This window comes from Mycena indigotica (genome assembly GCF_014461135.1).
Source record: "Mycena indigotica strain 171206Taipei chromosome Unknown Mind.scaff0006, whole genome shotgun sequence".
Taxonomy (NCBI): Eukaryota; Fungi; Basidiomycota; class Agaricomycetes; order Agaricales; family Mycenaceae; genus Mycena; species Mycena indigotica.
Window position 1 is genome coordinate 4474690 of NW_023503005.1, and position 13468 is coordinate 4488157.

The 13468-nt window shown below is 48.7% G+C and overlaps 3 protein-coding genes across 3 annotated transcripts; 2 read left to right on the forward strand and 1 right to left on the reverse strand.

Moving 5' to 3' along the window:
* Positions 1-2927: 2927 nt before the first annotated feature.
* MIND_00782800 (uncharacterized protein) lies at positions 2928-5251 on the forward strand (the record flags this gene model as incomplete). Its single annotated transcript, XM_037364515.1, has 13 exons — positions 2928-2999; positions 3054-3411; positions 3460-3485; positions 3548-3641; positions 3699-3711; positions 3765-3970; positions 4021-4249; positions 4300-4342; positions 4401-4439; positions 4487-4524; positions 4577-4779; positions 4837-5114; positions 5165-5251. 13 exons carry the CDS (start codon positions 2928-2930, stop codon positions 5249-5251), a joined length of 1686 nt encoding a protein of 561 aa, XP_037220159.1.
* A 114-nt stretch (positions 5252-5365) lies between these two features.
* Positions 5366-8546, reverse strand: MIND_00782900 (uncharacterized protein; the record flags this gene model as incomplete). Its single annotated transcript, XM_037364516.1, has 3 exons — positions 6838-7133; positions 5748-6789; positions 5366-5701 (listed from the first exon to the last, which is right to left on the reverse strand). Exons 1-3 carry the CDS (start codon positions 7116-7118, stop codon positions 5366-5368), a joined length of 1659 nt encoding a protein of 552 aa, XP_037220160.1. The 5' UTR covers positions 7119-7133.
* A 2684-nt stretch (positions 8547-11230) lies between these two features.
* Positions 11231-12964, forward strand: MIND_00783000 (uncharacterized protein; the record flags this gene model as incomplete). The annotated part of the gene is made up of 7 exons (XM_037364517.1): positions 11231-11285; positions 11351-11359; positions 11410-11556; positions 11613-11747; positions 11797-11869; positions 11914-12387; positions 12436-12964. 7 exons carry the CDS (start codon positions 11231-11233, stop codon positions 12962-12964), a joined length of 1422 nt encoding a protein of 473 aa, XP_037220161.1.
* Positions 12965-13468: the final 504 nt, after the last annotated feature.

Consider the following 13468-nt stretch of genomic DNA (forward strand, 5'->3'; position numbering starts at 1 on the left):
TATTTCCTAGGCAAGCTGTTTTCTTTTGTAAGTATTTTGGGATTTTAAAGCAAGAGTCTCTTTGACGTGACAGCGTGACAGCGGCATGAGTGATGCGGTGGTCGTCACAAATCAGGGCACTTTCGGTTTGGTCACTCCCGGTCGGTATAAGCAAAACTGATAAATCAGTTTGTGAAAAACTGATAAATCAGTTTGTGAAAAACTGATAAATCAGTTTGTGAACTACCTACTACTGGTCCAGGCAAGCTTCATGAAGCACAGAACAAAAAAGACGCTTTAGTACAGTGTCTATACAGAAACGACTGGAAGGATTCAACACTTTAATTAAACAATTTGATGATGCTTTCTCGGTGCGCTTGACCTCAGAATTGAATGCTTTCGCCGATGAAGACGCGCCGTCCCATCATCCTCTATGACCATGTCCCAATATGACCAGTACAACAGGACATTACTACCCAGCTCGCGGTACATGGCAATGTCTTCGAGCCACGGACACTCGCAGGTAATGGCGCGGGCCAACACTTCAAGGCGGTCGATATGTTGACGGTAGTCTTTGAGAAGGGCTGTGAAAGGGAAACGTCCAAAGCGTTCAGGGATGCTTGCATTAAATTTGAATTGACGCAGCCGCTTTAGGCGAGACAAGAGTGTTCTGAATTTGGGCTGGCCAAAAATTAGCATGAAAGCACTAGTGAGTCGTGACCAGAACGACGCCACGACTAGCTCCCAATGGTCCTCCAGTTCTGGCGAGCGGTGGTTCCAAAGGCGCTGGATAGACAGGAAATATAGATTCGGATGCTTGGAGGGAAGTGAAGACACGAAGGCATCCTCTGCCTCCACATCAGCCATCGAAGACACAAAATAAATGACGTCGAGAGTTTCGAGTGATGGAAAGTGACCACGATTCAGAATGTCGACAAGGCGAGAACATGAGGGGAACACATTAATATCACTCCGGAGTTTAGCGGGATTTTTACTCCCAAAAGTTGATTCAAAAAGTACTACTTTTTGCACAAAAATCTATATCACAGGAAACAAATGGTTTCCGCAAAGGGAACCAGTTTGTATAAAGTTTTCCCTTTGTGGAAACTATTTGTTTTCTGTAAAAATATTTTTTGTATGAAAACTAGTCCTTTTTGAATCAACTTTTGGGAGTCAAAAACACGGTAAACTCCAGAGTGATATTCCTAGCATCGAGCATGCGCTCTATCGGATAACGCGGGAAAGCGAGACACTCTAATGAAGACGGGAGAAACGCTAAAATTTGTTCATCTTCGGTAGGCGGACGACAGTTTGAAGATGCGGAGATTCCTGAGGAATGATGCTGGATGATGAGGAGGGGCATGCGTTAAGCCGATTATATTTGTGACACCTTCAGGCTCATCTATTCGAGCTAGAAGGCCAAGGCGTATCAGATAGAGATTAGGAAGGGCTTCGAGAACCTGAAGCATTTGTGAACGAGTGTCTTGAATAGTAGTGTCAACGTCCTCTGGCCAAAGTCCGACCGCAACGAGTTCTCGCAACGCATTCCATTGCAGGGAGGTGTCGATTGCACGAAAGAGTAGTTCTCCAGGGAGTATAATCCCCTCCAAAGTAGTGTGACATCCGGAGAGAAGATGCCGCATATTGCTGGCCTCAGTCTCTAGCTCGCTGGGCAATCGCCGTATAACCCCAAGGGAACGCGAATGAGTGAGATATGTGGTCGAGTATTGGATGAATCTGAGGGTTGCATGGCAGTCTCCCGGATTGACGATGCAATGGACTGTCATTTAGCCAGTCAGCGTCGAGGGTAAGGCGCTGTAGGCTCGGAATTTGGGACAAGATCCTCATAATCTCTGATGAGAGACCACCAAGCATGGATGAGCCAAGGGTAAACGTACTCAGCGAAGTGAGTTGAGGAAACACATCGTTGAGCTGTGCCACAATGGCCTCATGCGTCGTGTGGTTGACCAAAGTAGTATATTGCCTCTTGAGGTTCCCATGAAGTTTGAAAGCCCTAGATTGGTTCAGTGTGAGAGGGACAACGAAAATACGCAGAACAGACCGGACATGGGGCCATAAGTTCTTGGACGGGAGAGATTGGTTCGGAGGTTGCCATTGAACACTCCAAAATATGTCTGGGACTAGGGTTGTCCGAATGCGACGTGATAAGCTTGAAGCGATGATGCGCTCGACTGGATGAAGCTTGGAGAAGATAGCTCTCAAGACATCGTCATTGAGATCTTCGAGGTGTATCCGCCGTGCTTTTGGACGGTTCTGGCGTACTCGAACAACGTTGAATGTCATCCATGTTGCAAGACCCAAAGGTATCAGCCATGACCACATTTAGTCGGTGGTGGCAACTCGGAAAAGAACAAGAAATCAACTTGTCATTTGTGTGGTTCTGGAAAACCATCACTGTCTTACCTAAGCCCTCATAACCTGGTCACCTACAATCATTCCGCACAAGCCATGAGCACAAAAGGGACCTTCTTTCCAATGATTACCCCCCATCATGCTGACAGGCGAGATTCCATGGAATTTGAGCTCTTGTGCCATGACAATACGTGGGGACTGTGGGTCCACCGTCCCTCCATTGATATACTGTGAGAAACGAACCGCTCGAAGAGGCATCTTATTGGCTTCTACTGTCTTTCTTGTATTGCTAACTTCATTGCATGAACAACACCTTGAGGGCGGTATCTGTTGTCTTCTTCAAGTTCTTAGTTGACTCGTTATCTCTCGATTAGGGAAGCATCGCACATCTCGCTCTGGGGTTCAACTTTGAAACAGTGCTTATCAATTCGGACAATAAGATCTATTGTCTCTTATTCTTCTCGATAATTCTCGTGGACAACCTCCTAGTCAACGTATGCATTTCAATTGTCTAGATCCTATATAAGAACTCGGATGACTTCAAACCGCTCAAAATCATCGCCGCTCGTACTCTGATGTCCGAACCTCTCCTCTTTGAAATCAAGGCCTTTCCTCGCAGCAGCAATAGCAAATGGCATCTTAGATCGGTGAGCTGTTGTGTTGATAATACTAACCATGAAGCTTTAACTAATGGGTGCCAGTTAATTGCGGCTGTAGAAAAGCACAAGGTGGTCAAACCTGACGAACACGCATGGGGAATCTTTTATGACCCCTTTATTGGCACTGCTTGCTTCCATGCCCCCACCCAACCAGGAGATGGACCACGCTCGCTATCTGCCAACTCCCAGGACAGGTCCGAGTCTCAGATAGAAGCGACCCATTCTTCAGGATCTGACTCTGTCCCATGCCGATCTGAGTTTCAGTCACGATGGGCTCTTGCTGCTCAATCGCCTTTGGTCATTCGGACTGCGTCCATAACCGCTCTCAGAGATGGCGAAACCAATGAACCAGAACATATTCAAGGACAAATGATACCCCTTGAACAACGTAAACTGCCAGGTTTGTTGTGTGCGCTTGAGACAACAATGATGAGCTAATTCACCGTAGCCGATGGTCTACACTATGTTCGAATGGTAATTACTAATATTTCCCATCGTGCCTTGTTCCCAATTGTCCAATCAACACTGCATCCCAGGCTTCGCATCAGGAGAACCCAAAGGAAATGGCGCACACTGGTATCACACCCATCCGTAGCCGAACAAAATGGCCAAAACTTCTTGTAGATACGGGTAAGGTGAATTGTCACTGGCACTACCCAATCAACTAACAAAGGCCACACAACCTAGGTTGCTCAGTGACGTGAGTCCCGATCTAATTTGGCTTATATATGCATCATTTTAACTATCACTTAGCTGGATGTATCATCCTGATGCTGTGTTGCTCACAGTCCAAGTCAATGACTCTGAATCTAATCTTCGTACAAGCACCAAATTCGTCAAGTCAAACCATGTCACCAAACTAGAACGCCATGACCGAGCCATCTCTTTCAGCGGTCATGCTGAGGCTACCCAGCCCGGGAAAGTGTACCGTTTGTCGTTTCCGGACTCATTCCATGCTAGTGTGTCCAAAATGGCTTACTTTGCCCCATTGTTCACTTTTTTTCTGCAGATTTGCAACTCTTCCGCGGGCCTCTCAGTCTATTACAAAAGTTTGACTGGGAAAGGGAATCATTCGATTTTCACTGTCTAGAGGACATGGTTTTCGGTCTAGCTACGGCTGCAACATTGGAAACAACCAAGAACTGGAAACCTCCGACTAGCCTGCAACATGCTACCCAAGGCCATCGACGCTTCCGCCACCATGATCAAATGGACGGCATTCTTGGGCTCGCACTTGCGTCAGTGACTCTGGTTACTTTTGAATGCGGCATGCTTATTGTATCTCCAGCTACGATACCTCTCCATTTGAGCTTGCTGCCGCGCCACCTGACGTAAGTGTCCACGTTGAACACATATTCCATTTCCGAGTATCACCACAACCATCTATAGCTATTTGTTCCTAAGTTTTGCCAGTCGATTGGCTTCGAGGTAAGCTCGGCATACAAATTCAAAGACCAATATGACAATAATGTTAGGTGTCTCGATTTACAATCGCTCTAGGAATCGGCGAGCAGTACGTCAGCTAGCTCAAACTCCACTCAACCTTGTCACATTTTACTACTAAGGACTAGTTGGATGATACTGGGGCCAAATAACAACGACCCCAAGCAGAGACGGGAACATGATCGGATTGCTCATGATACTTGGAGCCCATGGATGGAATGCAACTCACAGTTGAAACACTGGACAGTCAAGCTGTTCGGTGTCACCGTTGGGAATCAACCCACGGTAGTCTTTCCATCTGGATTGGACATGGCTATCGACACAGGTAAGATATACTAATATTCACGTCCTCTGTCTAAACGATGGCTCATTTCATTGTCAGGATCACAACTCTCCGTCTTTCCTCCCAGTGTCTGTAAGGGACTGTTCAAAGCGATGGGAGAAATGGGTTTCACGGCTTATGGGCTTGGGGAGGTCGCACTAAATAATCCAGCCCTCGCGAAGACTAAAGTTACATTCATTTTGGCGGAGGGATACCAGATCACTCTTCCTTCCCTTGAACCTTTGATTGACGTTGATTCCAGTCAAAATCAGGGCAGCGCAATCTGTACCTTTCATGCCGGCGCGATTGAGAACGAAAAATATGGTTTGTTTGGGAACGTATGTCGATCGTCCAGTGAAACCGAGAGGCTGACAAAAAGTCATTTTAGAGTCTTCTCCGCGGCCTGGTTATCGAATTTGAGCATTCTCGAAGGTCGTTTATGGGTGGAAGAATCAGAGTCGCTCTGCGAGCCTAGCCCCAAAATAGAAGAGGAAACCAATTTGAATACGTATCCAATGTAGTTGTGCTTCACTGGTATACCAGGACTTTTATATTTTCTTGCAGGACGAGACAGAACTCGAAAACTTGATTAAACAACTTGATAATGCTTTCTAGGAGCACTTGACCTCGGAATGGGATGCTGTCGCCGTTGCAAACGCGGCGTCCCATCATCGTCTACGACCATGTCCCAATATGACCAGTACAGCAGGACATTACTACCCAGCTCGCGGTACATAGCAATGTCTTCGAGCCACGGACACTCGGAGGTAATGGCGCAGGCTAAAACTTCGAGGCGGTCAATATGTTCATGGTAGTCTTCGAGAAGGCCACTGAAAGGGAAACGTCCGAAGCGTTCAGGGACGCTTGCATTGAATTTAAACTGACGCAGTCGCTTCAGACGAGATAATAACGTTCTGAATTTAGGCTGGCGCAAAATTAGTATGAAAGCGTCAGTCGTTAGAACGACGCACGACTGGTTCCCAGTGATCCTCCAGTTCTGGCAAGTGATGGTTCCAAAGGCGCTGAATAGACAGGAAGTATAGATTAGGATGCTTGGAGGGAAGTGAAGACACGAAGGCACCCTCTGCCTCCACATCAGCCATCGAAGACACGACATAAATGAGGTCGAGAGTTTCGAGTGATGGAAAGTGGCCACGATTCAGAATGTCGACAAGGCGAGAGCATGGGGGGAATACAGTCCTAGTGTCGAGCATGCGCTCTATCGGGTAACGCGGGAAAGCGAGACACTCTAACGAAGAAGGGAGAAATGCCAAAATTTGTTCATCTTCGGTAGGCGACGAAAGTTTGAAGATGCGGAGATTCCTGAGGAATGATGCTGGATGATGAGGAGGGGCATGCGTTAAGCCGATTATATTCGTGCGGTCTTGAGGGTCATTTATTTGGGCTAAGATGCCAAGGCGTATCAGATAGAGATTAGGAAGAGCTTCGAGAACCTGAAGCATTTGCGAACGACCGTCTTGGAAAGTAGTGTCGACGTCCTCTGGCCAAAGTCCGATCACGACGAGTTCTCGCAACGCAGTCCATTGTAAGGAGATATCGACTGCACGAATGAGCAATTCTCCGGGAAGTACGATTCCCTCCAAAGTACTATGACATCCAGCGAGAAGATGACGCATGTTGCTAGCCTCAATCTGCAGCTTTCTTGGTGATCGCCGTATAACCCCATGATCACTCGATCGAGTGAGATACGTGGTCGTATATTGAATGAATTTGAGAGTTGTCGCACAGTCGCCAGGATTGAGGATGAATGGACTGTCATTTAGCCAGCTGGCATCGAGAGTAAGGCGCTGTAAGGTCGGTAGACGGGTCAGGATTTTCATAATCTCTGAGGAAAGGCCACCAAGCATGAATGAGCCAAGGATAAACGTGCTCAGCAAAGTGAGTTGGGGAAGCGCATTGTTGAGCTGTGCCACAATGGCCTCATGCGTTGTGTGGTTGACCAAAGTAGTGTATTGTCTCTTATCGTGGAGGTTTCCGGAAAGTTTGAAGGTTCTATATTGGTTCAGCATGAAGGGGAGGATCAAAATACCTAGAACAGACCGCACATAGGGCAACAAGTTCTTGGATGGGAGAGATTGGTTCGGAGGTTGCCATTGAACACTCCAAAATATGTCTGGGACTAGGGTTGTTCGAATGCGACGTGATACGCTTGAAGCGATGATGCGGTCGATGGGATGAAGCTTGGAGAAGATAGCTCTCAAGACATCGTCATTGAGATCTTCGAGGTGTATCCGCTGTGTTTTTGGACGCCTCTGGCGGCCTCGAACGACATTGGAAGCCATCCAAGCCGCTAGGCCTATGGGTATAAGCCATGACCACATCCAGTCGGTGGTGGCAGTCGAAAAGAACAAGAAAACTGCATTGACACAGTGTGGGTCTGTGTGAGCCGGTCGGGATCACTATCATGGCATCACCGTGACCGCTCAACAACAAAATGGTGATAAGATTCAAAACACATCTGCATATCGTCGTCTTTTACTACTCGTTGTGCATAATTTCTCAGTCTCTCAGTCGTCGGCCGTCCCGTTTAGGCCAAGGATCTCAAGCCTCGGCGGTGTGGCGTGGCAACTATCGCAAAACAGTGCCGCAGTTCGGAAACTGCCCACCACACAGCAAGCGCATCCATAACCAGAACGCAGGCAAATAATACCCCGATGGCATAGATCCAATTCTTTGGGAGAAATACGTCGGTGTCTGAAGAGGTTGTAGCTGGAGCAATAGCATGCAAAAACGCGTTGTAGAGTGTAAATGCTGCAATCGGGATGCTCCTGCGAGTCCGTCAGCACCTAGAGTGAAGCAAAACCTTCAAGTTGGGAGCTACGCACCACAGAGAGGCGGCACTAGGCAGCGAGAGAAGTACCACCAAAGAGGGATGGAAGGACGAACGCTCTCTATCGTGGATCTTCTATACCATGATGGGTATTATGCCAGTGCAATCAACGAAGGAAGACTCACCAGAAAATGGACCGCATAATGCGCCGTATGGCAGAGGGCGTGCTTGAGTTCTCCAGGTATAACGGTAGTCAGAACAGCGCTCGCGTACACCGCAAATATGGTGATCCAAGACATTGCATGTGTTGTGGAATCGTTCTTATTGGCGGTTTGGATAATTGAACAAAAGAGAGTTCTGTGGCCTTCGTTGAATAAAAGCGATATACGTCGTAAAGAGTGCTTACAGTCCCATGAAAGCCTGGATGGCATGTATTGAGTTCCAGGTATTAGACCGTTCTTGAACGAATATCTTCCATAGCGCTTCGGATTCGTGGACCTCGGGAGGGAGCGTGGAGTCCGGCTCGGAAAGTTTGCGCTGACATAATTTGATTCGATCCTCGTCACGTAGCGTTCGAAGCTCTTTGAGTACTGGGGCGAGCTTTTGCGTGCAAGTGTACGATCTACGCAGTAGGACGACGTTGAAGAAGATAAGCTGAATGACGTGGAGTAGCCAGCCCAGAATGAGTCGAATGCTCTTTCTTCCAATGCTGTCATCTTGGATATCGACCCCGGGCCCTTCGCTTCCTTCGCTCATGTCGATGATTTGAATTCTGCATAGCACTGGTGTTTAGTCTAACAATCCGGCCACGGAGAATAAACAGAACAGACCCTGTAGCTTCGGCGTCCTCCAGGTCGATGCAGGTGGAAGACCGCATAACGAGTCCCAAGTCGGCCAGTGAACGACCTCTGCGAGACAAATTCGCGGCAGTGGGTACTGCGACATTGCTAGTGAAGCCAAAGTTTTCTTTGAGAGACATTGTCGGTGTTTGAGAACGGTATGTGATGGATAGAGGCTCAGGGGACTTTTATAGCAGGAGGAAGCTGGTCAAACTTGTCAGATAGCAACATCGATAACAAAAAGGCCACTAGCTTGTAGGTGCAGACACTGAGACAGAAATCAAGTATGCTGTCATTGCCATTGTGCAAAGTTGGCAACATTTGTTGTCGTTTTGCTCGTCCACACAACGCGAATCATAGCAGTAAGGTTGATGCTTTACTTGGTCGCGAAGGGAATATGGCGACCATGAGATGTATATGTACGCTCGCGAGAAAGGCTGCCAGTGGACACTACCGCGCAGTGATTGGACTACATCAGCACAGTCTTGGGTCGCTCGCCAGCCGATACTTGGCTGTTGCGCTCCATGCAAGCACTTTCCCATAAATTAGCACCGCCGGGGGTAAGCTGAACCTCCGACAGCGTGTTGGACTCATATTCAAAATCTTCTCCTTTGTGGGTCCCAGTTTGATCCCGGATGTATAGATGGGAACCCGACCGACTTCTCTTCGGACTTTCCGTTATTGTCCTCCAGAACGTCGTCAGAAGACATTGAGATTGTCCAGACAAAAAAGACAGACAATAACAGTCGACATCGCTATCGGCGGATACAAGATATAGCAGCAAGGTCGATAGTAATCGTTCAAAGAGTAGACTCCCAATTATAGACGCCCATTGAGTGTTATTGTTGAGTTGAATCAAGTTGGAGTGACCCGTCCTTGGATCGAAGGACCGCCCATCTTTCCCACGGGTCCCCAGCAAGGTCGTGAAACTCGCGATCGGATGCCAACGCCCACCAGCATCGCCACCTGTTGCAATTTGGGCGAAGGGCATACATCACAAATTTCTTCAGGCGGTCTGCGTGATCCCTGGAATCAGTGCTTCCCGATCGGTGAACCGGCGCTCCAGAAATCGCTCTGCGTCATCAAGATTGAAATCGAAAACTTTGAGATTGTGAAAGTGCGGAATCGAGGCTACGCCTGCATAAGCTTGGGACAGAGGTGATGGCAGTTGAATTTCACTGACAATTGGGTCCCAGAAGCTTTTAGACTCGTCGTCGTTCCATAGGCGATTTATGATGATACGTTCAAGCAGAGGGTGCTTCTCTGCAAGCGACTGCAGCAAGTCCTCTTCTGCTGTGTAGTCATTCGAGGAGGTACAAGATCGAGAGTTAAATCCAGTTGGTCGACGGGGAAAGTTGCTTGGATAAAGCGGGGGGGAAAATCTAAAGACCCCATAATTTAACCATAGTTGTCGGAGTCCTCGTAGGCACCTGCTAGGAGCAGTCGAATAAGGCAGAGATTGGGTAAAGCCGCCAGTAAACTGACAAATGTTCTTGCAGTGTTTTCGACGTCACCAGTTTCAGGCCAAAAGCCCTCAACGAGTTCGGGGGCAAACCATGTTTTCGATATATTGCAAAAGGAACTCTCCAGGAAAGGAAACGCATCCAAGGTGACATGGCTCGTTGAAAATATGTTGCGAAAACTTGTGGTCTCCAGATCAAACAATTTGGGCGTTCGGCGGCCAAGACCGACTTGTTGCGCGACGTGAGGGAAGGAATTCGGAGATAGGAGACCGCCTCAGTTGCCATATCACGGTCTTCACTTGGACTCGCTCGGAAAACCACGGGATTCGATGATTAGATTGGATATGGTTGGTATGGGGGCTAAAACGTCGAATACTTCGGACCATAGGCCATCTTGGAGAGTTTCCGCCACGAAGCAGGAGTGGCAATTGGTGTCATTTTAGAGCGAGTTGTGCAACGACTTGAGCCTGATCAGGTTGTTCGCATCGTCTGCTCATGACCATGACTCGGACCACATCTCCGGCAAGTTTAAAGACTCTGAAGCGAGTTAGAGGTCAAAAGTGCTGAATAAACATTCCAGCGCACCTTATGTATCGCTATATGGTCTCCACTGGGAAGTCCTTTCACAACGGAGCCCATCGTACTTAACACGACGGGTTCAAGTGCTCTCCGTAGACGGCTTGATAGTCCTGATATAATACGGGTGTCTTGCAGGTCCAAATGAGAAAATGCCGCAAGCGTTGTCGTCCAAATCTTCTAATTGAAGGGGATGCAACCAACCGAACTGGCAGTACCGATGGGACCACATTCGAGGCCAGAACAAGGGTGTTTTCTGACACTGTGGGTCCGTGATGATATGCATGGTCGAGTGAAGATATAGAGATATCCTTCTTCCGACTATGGAGGCTCTGAACAAGCGCTCCAGTTGCGTGGGTCCATGTATGTCGTTGCAGTCGGGGAAGAGTTTCTGGTTGGTGACAGTTCGTGACCAACCTTTGATTTTCAACCAACTGCTCCTCCAAACCTCACTCAAGACGTTCTTCTTTCTCTGCGGGATCACCATGAGATGAAACTTGTAAGTAAAGTACAAAGCCATGTTCGCGACTTGCAGCTGCGTTGATCACCGGTATTGATGGCGCAGAATATACCGATTTCCGTTCAGAGAAGAGCAACCTGAGGCCTCTTAATGCGTGCAAGGCGGTCAGCTCAACGCTTGAAGCTCACGGCGACACGGCCAGGCACATCACGCATCACATGAACTGAATGAACCCTTTCCACATACCCATCATCACCCAAACTTTGCCGATGCTAGCACTAATTACCCTTGGGCTCGTTTTTCCTTGCTTCTGCCCTCCACCGTAATGTCTGCCTCTTGGAATTTCACGGTGGACGACACGAGTCCACTCCTTACCTACAGTGAGTTGCTTTCACCGCTCAAACGCGAGTTGTGTCGAGTCTGGTTCTTGCTCATCCATCTCCAGCTCCTTATGGTAACAGCACTCCAATTAAGCTACTCTCACTTTGACATTACGATATCTAGCCGATGGCTCAGGTTCAGGCCTCGCAAATGGGTGGATTCCGTGGTACACAGAAAACGGCTTTTTGTCCGCACCGGGAGAGGGCGGCGCTGGGGACTCGTACCACCTCACATCGCTCAGTGGAGCTTCTGTGAACCTGAAATTTTTCGGTGAGTACACTGCAACGAAAATCCTCGAAAATCGGGCTTTGACTGATCAAGGCTAGGTACCGCTGTCTATCTTTATGGCACGAGTAACAGCTCATACGACGCTGTGATCGACGATAAACGCTCGACGAATGCCCCAACGGGCTCCAACCTGTTGTTCTCTGCCACGGGATTGACCCAAGGCGCGCATTCAGGTGTGTTTCCTACACCATTTTGCTCCTCCGACTGAAAGTTTTTTCCTAGTCACGCTAACTGCTCGGCCGACTAGTTCCCAACAATTTGCGTTCGACCGTGCAGTTATCTCGGCGCAATATGAGTGCGTCTTTTGCAGCGCAGTCTTCGCGTACTTATATTCTGCAGCAATCCCCCAGCGGAGTTGTTCTACGATAACTCTGATTCTTCCGCCTTGAAATATTCCGGTAACTGGTCAACACAAAGTGCGGCTGGGATCCCCAACGCCACGGTCTCGCATCCATGGCAGCAGACAACGGACAAAGTTGCGAGTGTCTCCATGGTGGTGAGCAACGCGGTCGGCGTGTCGATATATGGGATGGCGAACTGGGGCGGCTGGGTTTACACTGTCAACGTCGATGGGAAGGAGTCGAGCTACAACGGGTCGACGTTTTGGAAGGTGCCAGATGCCCTGCTATTCTACCAGGGCGGATTGGACCCGAAGAAGAACCACACGGTTACGCTTAGTAACTCGGGGGCCGATGTCAAGTTGAACGTGAACTCGTTCCGTGTTTATACCACCAACTCGAGGGTCGCTTCGTCGTCTTCTGCTGGCCATTCGAGTGTTTCTTCTCTACGGCCTTCCCCGAGTATTGATTCAAGGTTTGGTTTCGAGTTATGTCATACATAGTCGGTCTAATTCTTTGCTAGCACTAATGTCGGGTCCGCCTCCAAGCATTCTTCAGTCAATGCTGGTGTCATCGTTGGACCGATAATAGCTGTGCTGGTGCTTGTCGTTCTAGGATGGTTACTGTGGAGGCGTTCAAAGTCAAAACACAAACAGGAAGGGGAGGGGTCAATTGACGCGTTCGAGAAGGAACCTCATCGCCCGATGTTACCCCCCACAAGCTATTCCGATGGCGGCAGTCTGGCTTACAACTCCCCCGCGACAAATAACCCAGTCCAAAGCTTTACGGAGTATGCTACCAGCTCTAATGGAACAACTGCATTCTCCGCGACGTCTAATTCGCAAACACGGATTACTTCGGGAACCGAAAAGAATGCTTTGGCCGGGGCATCACCTGTGGCCCCGCCGGTGCCGACAACGACCACACGTTCGCCTGTGTCTGGGCTTGACTCGCGGGATGTGGACCGCCTTGTCGAGCTCATTGCTCAGCGTATTGATCCAGCAGGACATAGGGAAGACGGGTTGGCGCCACCAGAATATCGGGGCATGTAAATTATGGTTTTTTGTCTTGCTGTAGCTTGAAATTCAGTGAGGAAGGAGCTATAGCCTTCAGCTTTTAACCACTTGCAAGTAGTTGTAGTGTAGTTGTATCGTGCCCGCCAATTGCTGGAGCGGCGGCAGTGGAGCCAAATCCAAGACATATGCTTGGTTCGATACTCAAGTGATGGCAAACTGAGACGGTCACACCTTACTTTTCCTTCCTTCCTTTCCACTCCCGTGTCTTCGTGAGCCGCATGAACACTGCGGTCCAAACTTCGTCTCCTCAGCCATCAAGAATACGACGGTCTAGAATTTCTTGGGCAACCAGCATCCCTTCCTCATCGTTTGACATGTAGTATGCCGCAGCGTCTTCTATTGCGACTTTCGAGGTGCTTTTTGGACCACAATTGAATCTCACAAAGTGGCCCAGGCACAGCCCGGAACGCTCCGTCTGATTCAAGCCTCCGCCACACTTTTGGCAAGCATCACCCTTACGCTCTCACTAATATCTAATAC